Source organism: Falco naumanni, chromosome 5 (genome assembly GCF_017639655.2).
Source record: "Falco naumanni isolate bFalNau1 chromosome 5, bFalNau1.pat, whole genome shotgun sequence".
NCBI classification, from domain to species: Eukaryota; Metazoa; Chordata; class Aves; order Falconiformes; family Falconidae; genus Falco; species Falco naumanni.
The window spans coordinates 57,914,970-57,929,024 of record NC_054058.1 but is presented as its reverse complement, the minus strand read 5'-3'; the positions used below and the strand labels follow the sequence as shown (position 1 = coordinate 57,929,024).

General features: G+C 42.9%; 1 protein-coding gene and 1 long non-coding RNA gene across 4 annotated transcripts in view; one reads left to right on the top strand and one right to left on the bottom strand.

Moving 5' to 3' along the window:
• The window catches only part of LGR5 (leucine rich repeat containing G protein-coupled receptor 5), a 93,528-nt gene extending 91,252 nt beyond the window's left edge, over nt 1-2,276 (bottom strand). For 2 of the 3 annotated variants that reach the window (XM_040595777.1, XM_040595778.1), the window contains exon 1: nt 1,866-2,276. In XM_040595777.1, coding sequence (XP_040451711.1) covers nt 1,866-2,083 — 218 coding nt within the window. In that variant the 5' untranslated portion in view covers nt 2,084-2,276. The remainder of the gene's footprint in view (nt 1-1,865) is intronic. The other variant, XM_040595776.1, reaches the window with a different exon arrangement.
• A 380-nt stretch (nt 2,277-2,656) lies between these two features.
• LOC121089535 lies at nt 2,657-8,062 on the top strand. Its single transcript, XR_005828250.1, has 2 exons — nt 2,657-6,523; nt 7,628-8,062. It is a non-coding gene; the product is annotated as an uncharacterized LOC121089535 (long non-coding RNA).
• The last annotated feature ends 5,993 nt before the right edge of the window (nt 8,063-14,055 follow it).

The following is a 14,055-nucleotide window of genomic DNA, read 5'->3' as shown; positions in this document are numbered from 1 at the left end:
ACTGGAGAAAGACATTCCCCTGCTGAAGGACAAGAGGATTTAAAAACAGAAGTGCAGACCAGATCACAGTCCTACCGAGAAGCAGGTTACTGGAAGTATGTATCTTTTCAATGGCAGAAGACCACAGCAGCGGTATTTTTGACATCATCATGCACATTTATGTGTTTTGGTTTTTTTGTTTTTGGTGTTTTTTTTTTTTTTTTTTTTTTTTTTTTTTTTTTTTAGCATTCCTGCAAGCAACCAAGAATTTAGGGCATCTACTTCTTGGCACAGGCTATGCACAGCTTACGTATGCCTTTATACCTTCATTAACTATCTCTCTGCTTATTACTTTCCAAGGTACCAGAAAACATTGCGTCTTGTGTATACCCCAAATCCTGACCTGCTACTTTTGAAACCAGTGGCAGACCTCGAATGTGTCATATTGTTTTCTTCATTATGTATAGCTGAAGTTTTGCTGTACTGTAAGCGGTCATTCAGTAATGCTGACTCCTGCCTCGTAACACTACTAATAGCTTTGACTTTTAAATGTTTATGACAAAATAAGCTAAAACTGATCTTATTAAGGTAATTTCAGAACAGTTTTACATGTATAATATTCAGAAAAGTCAGCTGCACATCCTCTTTCTAAACCAATGCTACTTTCACTAAACTAAACTTTCTCCTAACATATAGTTAGTAGTTAAGATTTTATTGGTTACACTTCATTTCTACTTTGCCTATGCTGTCACATTGTACTTCTCTGAGGCCATTTCTAGGTTAGTTTCATCTGCTTTCTCAGATACAACATATGTTTTATGTTCTTTGAAGTATGGTATTAACAGATAAGTGAGTTCAGAATTATCACTTCAGTACCCCAGACACACAGTACCCTGGAAGCATCTTTACAGTAACCATAGCAGCAAGCATGTCAACAGCATGTCAAAGTAGACAAACAGACAAGCACATTCAGAAACAGATGCACCGTATGCTGAATATGGAAGATAAGCATGAAATTAACAAGCTACTGGACATGCAACCACAAAGAAGTGTATAAAATCAGCAAGGAGGGCACTAAAATAACACTTGTACTGCACCAAGACTTTCAACACACAAACCCGAGAGGCTAAACGATGACCCTTCTGCCAAAGAGAAGGAAACAAAGAAAAAGTTTCCACACGATTCTGGGTGTTTCCTAATACAGAACTTCTCCGCTCACGCCGTCACTCTCCCTACGCGGTGCACGTAACGCAGCGCGCCCAGACGCAGCGGAGCTCCCCGCGCCGCAGCCCGGCCCGGCGGCGATGCCCGGTACTCGGAGGCAGAGGGCGGGGGGCGCCGGCCCGGGCCCGGCTCGGCCACAGGCACCTGCCCGCCGCGGCGGCAGCGCGGGGCTCCGCACCGTGCTCCGAGCGCCGCCCGCCTCCCGGGAGCTCGCTTTATTTATTGCCTTTCCTCAACCCGAGGGGAGATCTGTTAAAGATTAAATTGGCAGCAACCGCAGTTCAAAGCCCTGTCCCGGGAAGCAAAGGTGAAGATAACGTCCCTGCAGATCGAATCGAGTTTCTGCTGTTGCAATCGCTTTTAATTACCCTCTAAACGGCACATCACACAGCGATCCTCCAGGCGCCGGACCGGGCACAGAGATAGCGAGATACCCATAAACGCTTTACAACCCGCCCGCTGATTAAAAACCGATTAGAATCTTATTTGAAGTCGGGTGTTGCCTCCAGGCAGCGGCGCGGCAGCGCACCGACCCCGCGCTCCTCCAGTCACCGCCGGGGGCCGGCCCGGGCCCTCCCGCGGGGCCGCCCCGCCGCTGCCGGCGCAGGGGCGGCCGCCGGTGCCCCCTCCCCGGCCCGCCCGCGCCGGCTGCCCACACTTACAGGTAGGAAGTGAAGACGCTGAGGTTGGTGGGCACGGCCGTGAGCCCCAGGTCGGAGCAGTCGGCGCGGACGAGCACGCCCTCCTGCTCGCAGCGGCACGGCGCTGGGCAGCCCCGCGGGCGCTGCCCGCCGCCCCGCGCCCCCCGCCGCAGCCCCGGCAGGCAGACGAGGAGGAGGAGGAGGAGGAGGGGGGCGCGGGCAGCGCGGCACGTCGCCATGGGGCCCGGGGGATACCTAGAGCTGCGGGGCGGCCGCTCTCATGCCCCGCGGCGCGGCGGGGGCGAAAGGCGGGCGCCCGTCTGGGCTCGGGGAGCTGCTGCGGCCGCCGCCGCCGCGCCGCTGTCTGTGGTAGCATCTCAGCTTACACGCTGCTTTAAAGCCCTGGAGCCGGCACCGCGCGCCCGCTGACGCCGCCCCAGCCTTGCCCGCCGTAGCGCGGCGGGCCCTGCCCGCGCCGCCGTAGGAGCGGGCGGGCGGGGGCGGCCGCGGGCCCGGCGGGCGGAGGGGAGGCGGAGGCGGGGGGGCTCCCCCCTCCCCCCCGCCTCCGCCTCCCCGCCGCCCGCCGGCCCGGGGCTGCTGCGCCTCTGGTCTCGCCTCAGGGCGGTGATCACCCCTCAGGGCAGGGGGCCGCGCAGTGGACGTTTCTGGAAGGCTGCGGGACGGGCGGGACGCCCCCTACCACCACCCCCGCCATTCCATTTGAAATCAGCGCGTCGGTTGGGGCGGGGAAGGGGGGACGGTGCTGAGCCGGTGGGGTTAGCGGGGTGTCTCTGGGGTGCTGGGGCAGAGGCTTGGGTGCACCTTCGGGCGGGAAGGGAGCTCTAACCCAGGCCTTAATTCCAGCCAGGAAACCCGCCCGTCAGCTAGCAGCTGCCCGGTGCAGAGTGAACCATTTGGAGATGGGGATCCACTCGCTTCCCTGGATCCCACTTGGTTAGATCGCGGGCTTGCTGAGGGGAAGGAGCCCGGCTGCCAAGGGAAACTGCCTTTGCAGCACGCCTGGAGTTGAAAGCTCTTGAGCTGTCCCTCGCCCAGCGCCCAGCGTCTTGTCAGAGGTTTCCGCTCCTTATCATGCAAAAACTGGCCTTCGCATTGCTCTTCTGTGGCCGAGTATGCCAAAGCCAATGATGAGGGAAAGGTGAGGACGCCGATTTCTTAAAACCTTTTTGTTTCCCTCCAGTTTTCAGTGTGAACAAAGTGGACCGCAAGCTCCAGACTTGAGACTAGCTGCTGGTTTAATAACCCGCTCCCAGCCCCAATTCCTGTTTAGACTGGTGACTAAATTGTTGGTCAGGCTACTCGGTATGCATTGGAGAGCATTAGTTAAAGGTTTTCTGCTACACTCTCTTTGAATTTACAATTAAGTTTGAAATGAGAGCCTAATGAAAAGGCTGACAAAATGCATGCTTTTATATTCTACCCAGTTTATAATCCCTATTCCCACCTCTGGACCATCATTTGATGTAATCTGAGCTGCAGAAGGATCTTGTACTGGAGCTCAAGTGCTTTATTTAAAATAATAAAAAAGGAATCTGCTGTCTGGCTGGTTAGACAGGCCAGAATGTTTTGTATATCTAGGCCTGTGGGGCTGCTGGGAAGCTTTTCCCCAAGCATCGCCTTATCCTAAGCTAATAAAAACAATGGTTGAAAGCATAGATTGTCCAGAAGAAATGCCTGAGGAGAAAAATTCTGCAGGAAGTGGAGTTTTCATTATGTACCGTGATACCTGTCAAGGAGATCTATTCCCGAAAACGTTTGACTGTTACTTACTCATGTCTAGTATCACTGCAAAACAGCAATACTTTTGTCACTGAATTGCATGGTTTTTAAGAAGTTTCATTCTGTGCTGAATAGGTACATGCTAATGGTTTGATAAATTGTGAATACTTCACTTTCTTTTAGGGTGAAATAGTTTCTGTTGGGCATCTGTACTGCAAGATGGAGTCCTTACTGTGTGCTGCCAAAAGTCAGAATAGTTGTAGTTAACAAATAAGCAAATATTTTTCATAACTGTATTGAAACAGTATTTATATAACCTGGGACTATTGCACACGTAATTTGTTTGTTCTAGAAAGCAAAGTGTATACTGTTTGTTCATTTTGTGTTGAGAATTTATCAGCTTGTGCAAGTTATCTGAAGTTAGACATAGATTAATTAGTAGTGAGGGTTTAACTGTAAAAATCCTCCTTTGAATGTTTATTTTGCAAAAGTGCATTTGTTCAGCTAGCAACTTTCTTTGAAATGTGTAATGTACTTCCATTTTACTTAAAGATTTTGTGAAAGAAGAGTAGCTTGAAGATTAAAAGGATTTGGTAGGAATGGATATGGATAATTCCTATCTTTGTACATTTAAATTAGGCTGTACAATTTCCATTTCATGTTTCTCATAGATCTCTGGTTCTGCATAAAGAGAAAAGGAAAAACATTTGTCAGTTTGGTAACATCTCTAGGAGGTGCTGTTACTGTTCCAAAAGGCTACTGTAACTGTAAGATTTCCTGCAGGTTCTGACAGCTCAGCATAATGTCCTGGTCGCTTGAAGTGACATCCATGGTACAGCCATCCGTGGTCTTCAGCTTTTGTCAAGGTAGCAAACAAACCCCTTAGGGATCTCAGCAGAGAGCTCTCTAATCTCTTCCTGACTTCTGGATACTCAGGCAAAAACCCCTGTCTTCTGAATGTGAAATATACTGTGACAACCCTCCAGCTTAAATTTTATCAGTATAAAAGATATCTTTATGGAATGTTGTGTATGAAAAAACAAAATGATATGTTGCATTATATATTGTTAGCACACAAAAGCGTACCAATTCATGTCAAGAATGCACAGCAGATATATATTTAACATGCATCTTTTAGTTCATTACTTACAGCATGACAGATTTTAGACGTTATGTGAAATCTGATTTTAAAATAATGGACTGTAAAAAGAAAATCAGGTATCCAAAATATTCACTGCTATTTCTGTTTTGTAAGCTTAAACTGGATGAACTGATTTTAAAAAAGAGTGTGGCTACAGGATTTAACAATGGAAATTTATGCTGAATTGATCGGTTGTCCCAGCCGAAATGGAGTTTGAAGCAGAAACATTAACAGATCCTGCACCAGCTTAAATATTAAGGCAAGTCCAATACAGCACTGAAGTAAAAAGCATAGCAACAAAGGACAAGGTAGTTTACAGTTGACTGTAGCTTGTTTTTCCCTTTTCTGGCTATGGATGAAGGATAAGTTCCTAGAAGGCACTACAACCATGCGGTTAGGCTGCAGAGAAAATAAAGCTCTTGTGCAGGGTGGAATTTCTTTTTCTGCCCATTGGGAGAAGAAATTCTTCATTGGATGTGTTGAAGTCATATATTGAAAGAGTAGCCTTTAGGCTGTGCTACTGTAGAGTGGTACTGCAGCTGCCCACCGATCTGTGCAGAAGGATCCTTTCCTTTTTGCATGACACTTGATTTGTCCTTTCATTCTGGTTAGCCCTAGAGCATGGTGCACATCTTTTAAGATTTATCACTATATAGGGTTATTACACATACAGCAGAAGGGTATTTATATACTGTGTTCATTTGATTCCATATTTACCTATCAATATATGTTGACATTCATTTGCTTCTTGTATCTATCATGTTTCACTGAGGATCTTAACCTAATGTGTATGTACATCACTGTATTAAGCCATGCAATGTTCTTCGGACCAAGGCAAGCACCGTTTCTGTTTTACATAGTGATAAACGCTGGTACCTGAAATGTAGGATGATTAGGGTAGAGTCACTTCTAGAACCAGAAAGAAATACCCTTGCTCAATTTACCACATGGCTACAGCTTGTCGGTCGCAATAATATTATGGATTATGTGTCATCAACTTGTTTTTGTTCAGGTTTTCATGCATGCCATATCATGCATCTTTAGAAATTGTCTTTTCATATTGGTTCTTTTGTTTGGCACAGTGCCACCTAGCTGCACTCTTCCCTCAACAGTTCTGTAGTTAGTATGCCGATTGTGACCAAGATGAAATATTTGACAGGTAAGATTTACTTGGGTTCACCTGAAATATTATTCAGTAGTCAAGTTGCTGATGGGAAAAAGGGACAAAAATAGAAGAACCTTATTACTGTCACAATTCATACAGTGACAGTTGACTTATCCATGTAATTTTGAAGCAAATGCTGGTATGAACATTATTTTTAGTGTGAAAATATCTGATAGGAAAGCTTGCAACATTAGTGGAAAAGTCAGGATTGCCCAGGCACGTTTTAATAGCTAGGCATTCGGGAGAAGAAACAAGGAAAAAATGTAAATACGTAGGATGCAGATTTACTGAATGTTTGTTTGGAGGGAATGAAAGCTGAGCATTACAGCAATTCCCTGTTTAGGAAATAAAATCCATGTGTTAAAGTGAAGATGTGGAAATAAACTATGTGAAGAGAACCTTCTATTATTTTGAGTTGAGGTGGATGTGACAGGGAATTACAGCCAGGCTGCAAAAGCATTAAATGGGTATTCCACCAACATAAGAATTGGGCACTTTAAACAATACTTTATATGATGCTTTTTAACTCTTTAACATTTACTGGTTTGTTGCCTTATCCTTGTAGGTCTCACGTAACGCCAAAAGAAGAAAGAAGAGAACGCGTAAGCTAGGTCTAAAGGTACATGAAGAATGGTAAGGCATTAGATGATGAATAATATTTTTTATCGGAAAGACTAATATTTGAAAACAGACAAGAGCTCTCATTTTGGCTCATCAGTCTTTTTTCTCAAGCTGTATCTAACTGCACATTCAAAGTTTTTCTTACTTGTACAGCTACGATACAGTTTCTTAAGAACTGTACCACATGGGAGTGTGGCAGCAAGGCAGGTCAAATCACCTGTAGCATTCCTCTAGTCGGGTATTTATATTGTAGTCTTAACTGTGCCTTCTGCTGATCAATAAATCATTGCAACAGGTCTCTGAACTGATTTGTCCTGATTTTACATGCACAGAAAGCCACGTAGTAGGTTTGAACCCAAATGGCAAGTGAGCTCAATTGTTTCTCAGAAGGACTGAAAGAAGGATGTGAATTTTGGAAGGATATGTTGTGTTGGATGAACCCCTTTCACTGTTTCCTGAATTGCGTATTCTTGGGACTCTACTTTCTCACCTCACAAAAGTAATCAATAGCTACTTCTTCCATATATAGCACGTGTCAGAGCTGAACATTTAAAAATGCATTATTGTGCATTATAGCACAGTGATAAGTCCAGAGAGTGCTACATTCTGTGGCGCTTGTCAGTGGGACTTTGAAGAAGGTCTCCAAAATATTGTTCATTTAATGCAACAAAGTTCAGGAGTCCTGTGGAAAGTCAATACCTCCACATCTGTGAGGAAGTGAACTCCAGTTCATAGAGGGCTGCAGGTGTTTTTTTTTTCCTTAACACTTGTAAAACATAAAACCTTTGAATATGTGTGTGCGTGGAGGCACATGATCTATTTCTGTGTCCTCTATGTGCTGTGGTGATCTGCATTCTTCTCTGGGTAAAAGACAAGAGTTGATACATACCACGTGCAAGCATAGAATAATTTCTTAATTTAGCAGTTTGTGTAGAAATTCTGTCCAATCCTTTCATCCTTCCTTTTCTCACTGTGTCTGTGTGGCAAACACCCTGGGGTTCCTGTGGTTTTTGAAGTGTATTTACATGATACTGTATAATGAGTGATTGCATTGTTTTGTAGTTGTCTGAAGGAGGTCACAATAATGAATTTTTTCTTCTTTTTCTTTTTTTGTAGTGGTTGTAATAGTTTCAGTCACTTTGGGATGAGCTGCCATGCAAAATAAATGTATCTAAGAAGCACAGAATTGTAACAAATTGTCAAAAGGCTTTAAATATGGTGTAATACCTTGTTTTCCTGTAAATTCCTCTCTAGAAGGGGGGAGGGGTCTGTATTTTTATTTCTGTCTGCGTATTTGGCCTCTGAGGTGTAAGCAGACAGAGCAGATTTCTTTGCAGAGAGGGAAGTCAAGAATCTTCCGTTAGTAAGACCAAAAGATTTCAACCATCTCTATCATCTTGATAGCAGTGCTTTTCCTGTTCCTGACTAGGACTTCGGAAAAATCAAGCAGGAAATACCTTATCGGACTCCATTTTTCTACAAGTTTCTGAAAACTACTTGCATATTTCCTCAGGCAAAATTAATCAATAAAGCTTTTTAGTACATACTTAATCAGAATAGATGCTGAAGTGTCTTACGTTTTTGTGACTCACGTGCTTCATCCTCACTTTGTACCACGGTGATAAACTGGCAGGACATGTTACCCACCTCTGTTGACTCTCTTGAGTTGATACAGTCCCTTCTGCAGTAATGCAAAATGACACAAAGGGAGGGAAGGAGCAAAATACAGGTTTGTGACCTTCAACACATGCACAAAGCCTCCTCCAGAGCCTGCCAGTGGCACAGGTCATGTAGAATGCTTATATGGGTGTACAAGACATGCTATTTCTTCTGCGTGGCTGGCAATCACGCAGGGCCCCTGCTGTAGGTGGAAGAAGGGAACTGTTCAAGGATTTGGACAGAGCAACCAGCAGGGATGAAAAGTGGAATTGTGCGCTTACAGCTGCCAAGGAGCTTATGCAGCCTTATGCAGGGGAGCATGGAGCAAAGGAAGAATGACTGCAGCACAGACGCTTATAGGAGGATGAGAGCAGCCGAGTTGGAGGAGCCCTTGTATTTGAACAAAGAGAATAGGGACACAAATAGGAGGTTTCGAGCAGGGGAATGACAGGGAGTTTTTTTTACAGCGAAGAGGAGGGAAGGTGGCACACAAAAAATTTGCAGGAGAAAAGGCAAGAAGCCTTGGTACCTGCAATAAACTAAGCCAGCTGAAATACACAACTCTGAAGTTTATATGCCCTTTCTTCTACAAGCACTGCCCCTCATAGTGTTAATACTCTGTGAGTTGCTATATATTTGCACTAAATGTTTCTGAAAGATACAGAGATACATTTGTGGGCTGAATGTCAGAATTGGGGACTTACAGAACATTAACATATTTGTAACATGCATTGCATTGCTCTTCCGTTCCTTGGCAAGGCTGGTTAGCTGGCTTGAGGGCAGGAACATTTATTTTAGGATTTGTTTGCCTTTGAGGCAAGCAACTTATTTGAAATAGTTTTACATTTATAAACCTCGCCTTAACAGAGTGTCAGCATAGACCCATGACACATAACATCTTTACAAAAGCGGAGAGCAGGGTGTTGCATCTTGTAGCTTCATCTTCCATCACTGAAGACAGAGGTACCTGCAGAAGGCACTTGCTGGCCTCTGGCTTCAAGCTGTGAGTATTCTTATCTCTGCCCATGGAGATCACACAGGGAACCTTAAAGATTCTTATAAGGCTAATAGAGTTGCCCATCCTGGATGGTTTGAATATGCCTCCAGCTGCTGTCATTAACCTTGAAATTTCCAAATGCATGGTTGCTGCAGGAATTTCTTTTTAAAGTGTGTCTGAAGTTCAAATTCGTAGTTCATAGACCGGGTCATGGAAGCCAATATATCTATTTCTGTTAATAACTCAGGCCTCTGAGGGTTTGGCAACTTTTGTTTAGTAGTTAATGGAGACAGTAGGAGATGAGGGGAGAGTGTTCATACCACCCAAATTTAATCTCTCAGGCATCTCTCTGAAGCTGATTAAGAGTAATAGACTCCTCTAGAAAGTGGTTCAAAGCACCCATGTTAATTATTTTATGTATTTGTGGATAGTTAAGGTTGCTGTGCAAAAGTATCCTTGCATTGATTATGATTAGAGTTGCTGCTACAGTACAGCACAGCCTTGAGAAGTTATATGCAGGAAAGAGGAAACTCTGGCAAACAAGGACTAATATGAAAAGGCCAGGTTTAGTATATTCTGTTTTACGAACATTTTTTGGTCTGCATTTGGCTCAATATATGAGCCCATGAGACAGGTAAAACAGAAGATTGAAAGTAAATCAGCGCTAATCATTTTAGTCTAATGCCACTTGGAATGTGTCCGAAGCAGCAGTAGTATAGAAAGCAGCGTTTGGTCAAGTTTAATTTTTCTCTGAAATATTTCTATGGTAAAAACAGATGGAATTTAAAAAATACAAATGAAAGAAAATGACAAAAGGAGAAAGCAATACATTGTGTTGAAAAATAATTACTTCTGAGTTTGACCATTTGGAGTGGATTTAAAAGAACCAAGTCAAAACCAGTGTATTTTTACTTTTTTCACTTTAGTTGCCATTATAGGTTTTCCTTTTCAGGGAACACAACTTCATCTGTGGAACAAATACACACTTAATGCCCTTAATATTAAGAATAATAATGATTAATGCAGAATTTTAGAAAATGTTATTATGGAAAGAAGTTAAATGTGTCAGGTCTGTTGGTCTGATGATTTTACAGAGTATTTCTTTGAACATGGGAGCTTAATAGAATTGCAATGATTTGGAGAGAGAAGACAACTCATAAGGGATGCTGCGTTGCTCGCGGGTGGCGATGCAGAATTCAGCTGTCCTCTTATTCTGCTTTAGACTTCTGTCCTCTCAACAGCTTGCAGCTTGACCCATTTGTAACAGAGAGCAAAATCTGCCCCTTCCATACAGTGTTTTAGGATTTGTCAGGTAATGCATTATGATATGTATATGTATGTGTGTATACAGTAGCATTGTATTCAACTTTTTTTAGGGCAGGAGTATATTATTCACAGGTGAATTTCAGTCAAATCAGATACTACTCTTTAGTAATGCTCATTTGTGCCCAGAAATCTTCAGAATGTGGTATTCCTATTTATTTACATATTCAAACTGTAACTGCTAATTTTGAGACACTAGTAGTTTTTGCTGTTCTAACTTTGCACAACTTAATTACAAATTGAGAACAACTTAAAAACGGTTTGAAAAGTTAGACTAAGTAAGCTATTTTGAAATCCTAAATTCAGATTTGCAGTGGTGATCAAAGATTATTTATGGTATATTTTACTTTGGAGCTTTAACATTTAGAATTTCCTCCAGTTTTACAGTTGTCCAGCAGTATATCAGCGAAGTTTTTTATGCTGCGTTTTTTAAGAGAACCTTCCTCCATACAGTAAGAGCTCATACTTTATATTTCTTAAGAATATGTATCTGAGAGACAACATTAATTTCAACATTAAGTGACTTTTATCATTAAATTATTTTGAGGTGTAGAAGTTCAGAGTAATCTGGTAAGACTAAGCTTCATCTCTTAAAATTGCTGTGGGTTGATAGATGCAAAGAAAACTTATTAACAGGTACATAGATATTTCTCAAGTTCAGCTTTTATTTATTGCGGTCTGTCCAAATAATAGAGGCTTTTTTGTTGGTTCCATTGCGTTTAGCATACAAAGTTATTCTTCTTATTTCTACCTCAGTACCTCACCAGAGTAAAACCTAACAAGTTTAGAATTGTATTCAGATGAATTGCAACTGTTTACAGACATTTCTGTAAAAACATATCCATAACACATGAAAAATATGGTACCTTTTATTAATGTTTTCACAAGAGTTATTAACATGAGTTATAACAGAGCTGTTAAGAAAAAAACACAACAACCCAGAACAACCCAAACAATTAAATTTCAATAAGACATTAAAAGGGCAAACTACTCTTTGGAAGAGTGACAGGTATATATAATAAATTTATTTCCTGTACATTACGCAGCTTCTTTGGGACTCTTCATATGGACAAAGCGCGTATATTTGTTTGCAAGGTTGGAGTCTAAAGCTGTGATTGAACTGAAGATGAAGCAGTAGGTGAAGACATTATTTTGACTTTTGAAAAAGCAGTGACATACAAAGAGGCATATGAGGCCAAGGGTTAATTAAAAGATTCCAAGCGTATCTACAAGTTGATCTGTCAAGAAGTTGAATGGATTCCCGTGCATTTGTATATTCACACCAAGGATGTTTTTTTACTGCTTATTACTGGAAGGTATAGATTTTATTTGTTGTTTTGCCAAACGCACGCACATCCAAGAGATAAATGCGTATGCTTGAATTAAAAAGTAACTTGGCTACCGTCTCTCATCCACGCTTGAGTTTATCTGCATGGAAGCTGTACGCGTGGTGTTGCCTTCCTGCCTTCGCTCACTGGCCAGAAGAGAGGACCAAGCTAAAAGCGGGGGCTCCCTCTGCTGGCTGCTGCCGCTCTCGGAGCCTGCTCCGGCACGGCCAGCAGGCGCTCCAGGCAACTGAGAAGACATGAGTTGTAGCTTGTTTCAAACAATTACACTTTGAGGCAAAAATGTAACCAAGTGGCTATTAAAATAGTTTTAATCGAGCCTTGAAAATAGAGCAGCAATATAAAACTTGCATTTGAAATGTTCAGGCACTCTGAAGTACTCATAGTTTTATCATGAAAGGGCATCAGACAGACCAGAAAAGAAAATACTAGGCAGGAACAAATTTTGCTTTCTGTGATTTCAGGTACGAAAAGAGATAGAGGGAGTGGAAAAGCAAGGGTGCAGTCTAACCAATCCTAGATCCTGTGTAAAACTCAACAGAAAACTACTATAGAATCATGGAGTCACAGAATCATTTAGCTTAGAAAAGACCTTTGAGATCATCAGTTCCAACCGTTAGAGCCAGGACTGCCAAGTCCACCACCAAACCATGCCACTAAGCCCTGCATCTACACGTTTTTAAATACCTCCAGGGGTGATGATTCTACCACTTCCTTGGGCAGCCTGTTCCAATGCTTGACCACTCTTTCAGTGAAGAAATTTTTCCTAATACCCAATCTAAACCTCCCCTGGCATAACTTGAGGCCATTTCCTCTTGTCCTGTTGCTTGTTACCTGGGAGAAGAGAACGACCTCCACCTGCCTACAGTCTCCTTTCAGGCAGTTATAGATAAGTGATAAGGTCCCCCCTGAGTCTCCTTCAGGCTAAACAACCCCAGTTCCCTCAGCCACTCCTCATAAGTCTTGTTATCTAGACATTTCACTATTCCAGTATACTTCATATTCCATGTCTCAATTCTTCTTGGCTATCTCTGGAGCCTGGGGCATGATTTATTTCAAGATACTTTGGTTTCTTGTCAGATCTCAACTGGATAAGGTCTTGAGCAACCTGATCTGGAGTTGGTCCTTGAGCTGGAGGTTGAACCAGATAACCTCTGTAAGTCCTTCCAGCGTACATTGTTCTGTTTCTGTCCTAAATGTGAGAGAAAGGTTAAAGTTGTGAAAAAGAGTTTGTATAATATAGCCTTTAACCCCATGTTCATCTTGAAAGGCCTTTTATATTCCAAGGTAAAAAATGGCATTCTACCTGTGTAAAGAAAGGGACCTGGATCCACCTTCTGCAGTTTCACCCTTGGCATACCGCCAGGCCTCTGCAGGAGAAGTGTTGTGGTACAGGTGCAAAGTACAAGGCTGCAGATTAGGGAGCTCCTCAGGAAGTGAGGAAAATGACTGAATGTCCCCTGTACCGATAGCTATAAATAAAGCTGTGGAAACCCACATACAAATGATTTCAAAAGGAATCCCGGACATCATCTCTTAGATTGAGGGCTCACGTGGTCACCTCTGACATGCCTGTACAATGAGGGAAGGCCGCACCGGCTATATGAAAGTAAGGAATGCTTTTAACACCCTCTCTGTGTTGTGACCAACAGCTACCACAGAGCTGTTTGGCACAACCATTCACGGGAGAGAGAGTGGATGAATGTGAACTCTCCGTCCTTCCCCAAAGTCCTGAACGGCAGAACATGTGTCATATGAAAGAGAAGTTTAAATGCCAGAGGAAAATAGGGAAACATACAATATTCACGAGAGGCAGAAGCTGTTTTAGAAGATGATTCAGAGTATAAGCCACAATCTAGGCGTTCTTGACTTTTTCCCCCAGTAGAGCTTATCTCCTTCTATCAACAATTAAAGCAGCCTAGCAAGTCTGGTCTTTGAAGGTTAAACATAGCCTTTGTGAATACTTCCTTCCCTCACTCCGGTCTCCAGTCTGATTTTCTCAGCTCTTTAGGCCATGGATGGACATGGAGTTTGCTTTTTATCCGATCAGTTTGAATGGTATGTGAAAAAGTGGTGAGATGGATTTGCTGCAACAGATTCCCATCACCCTGCCATGAACATGCCAGATGAAAGATTTGTTTGAGGCCTGTGTTGTGATTTCAGTTAAAGGTAGCTATCAAAAAAAAGGGACTATACTTTTTCTAATCATCTTCTAGAAA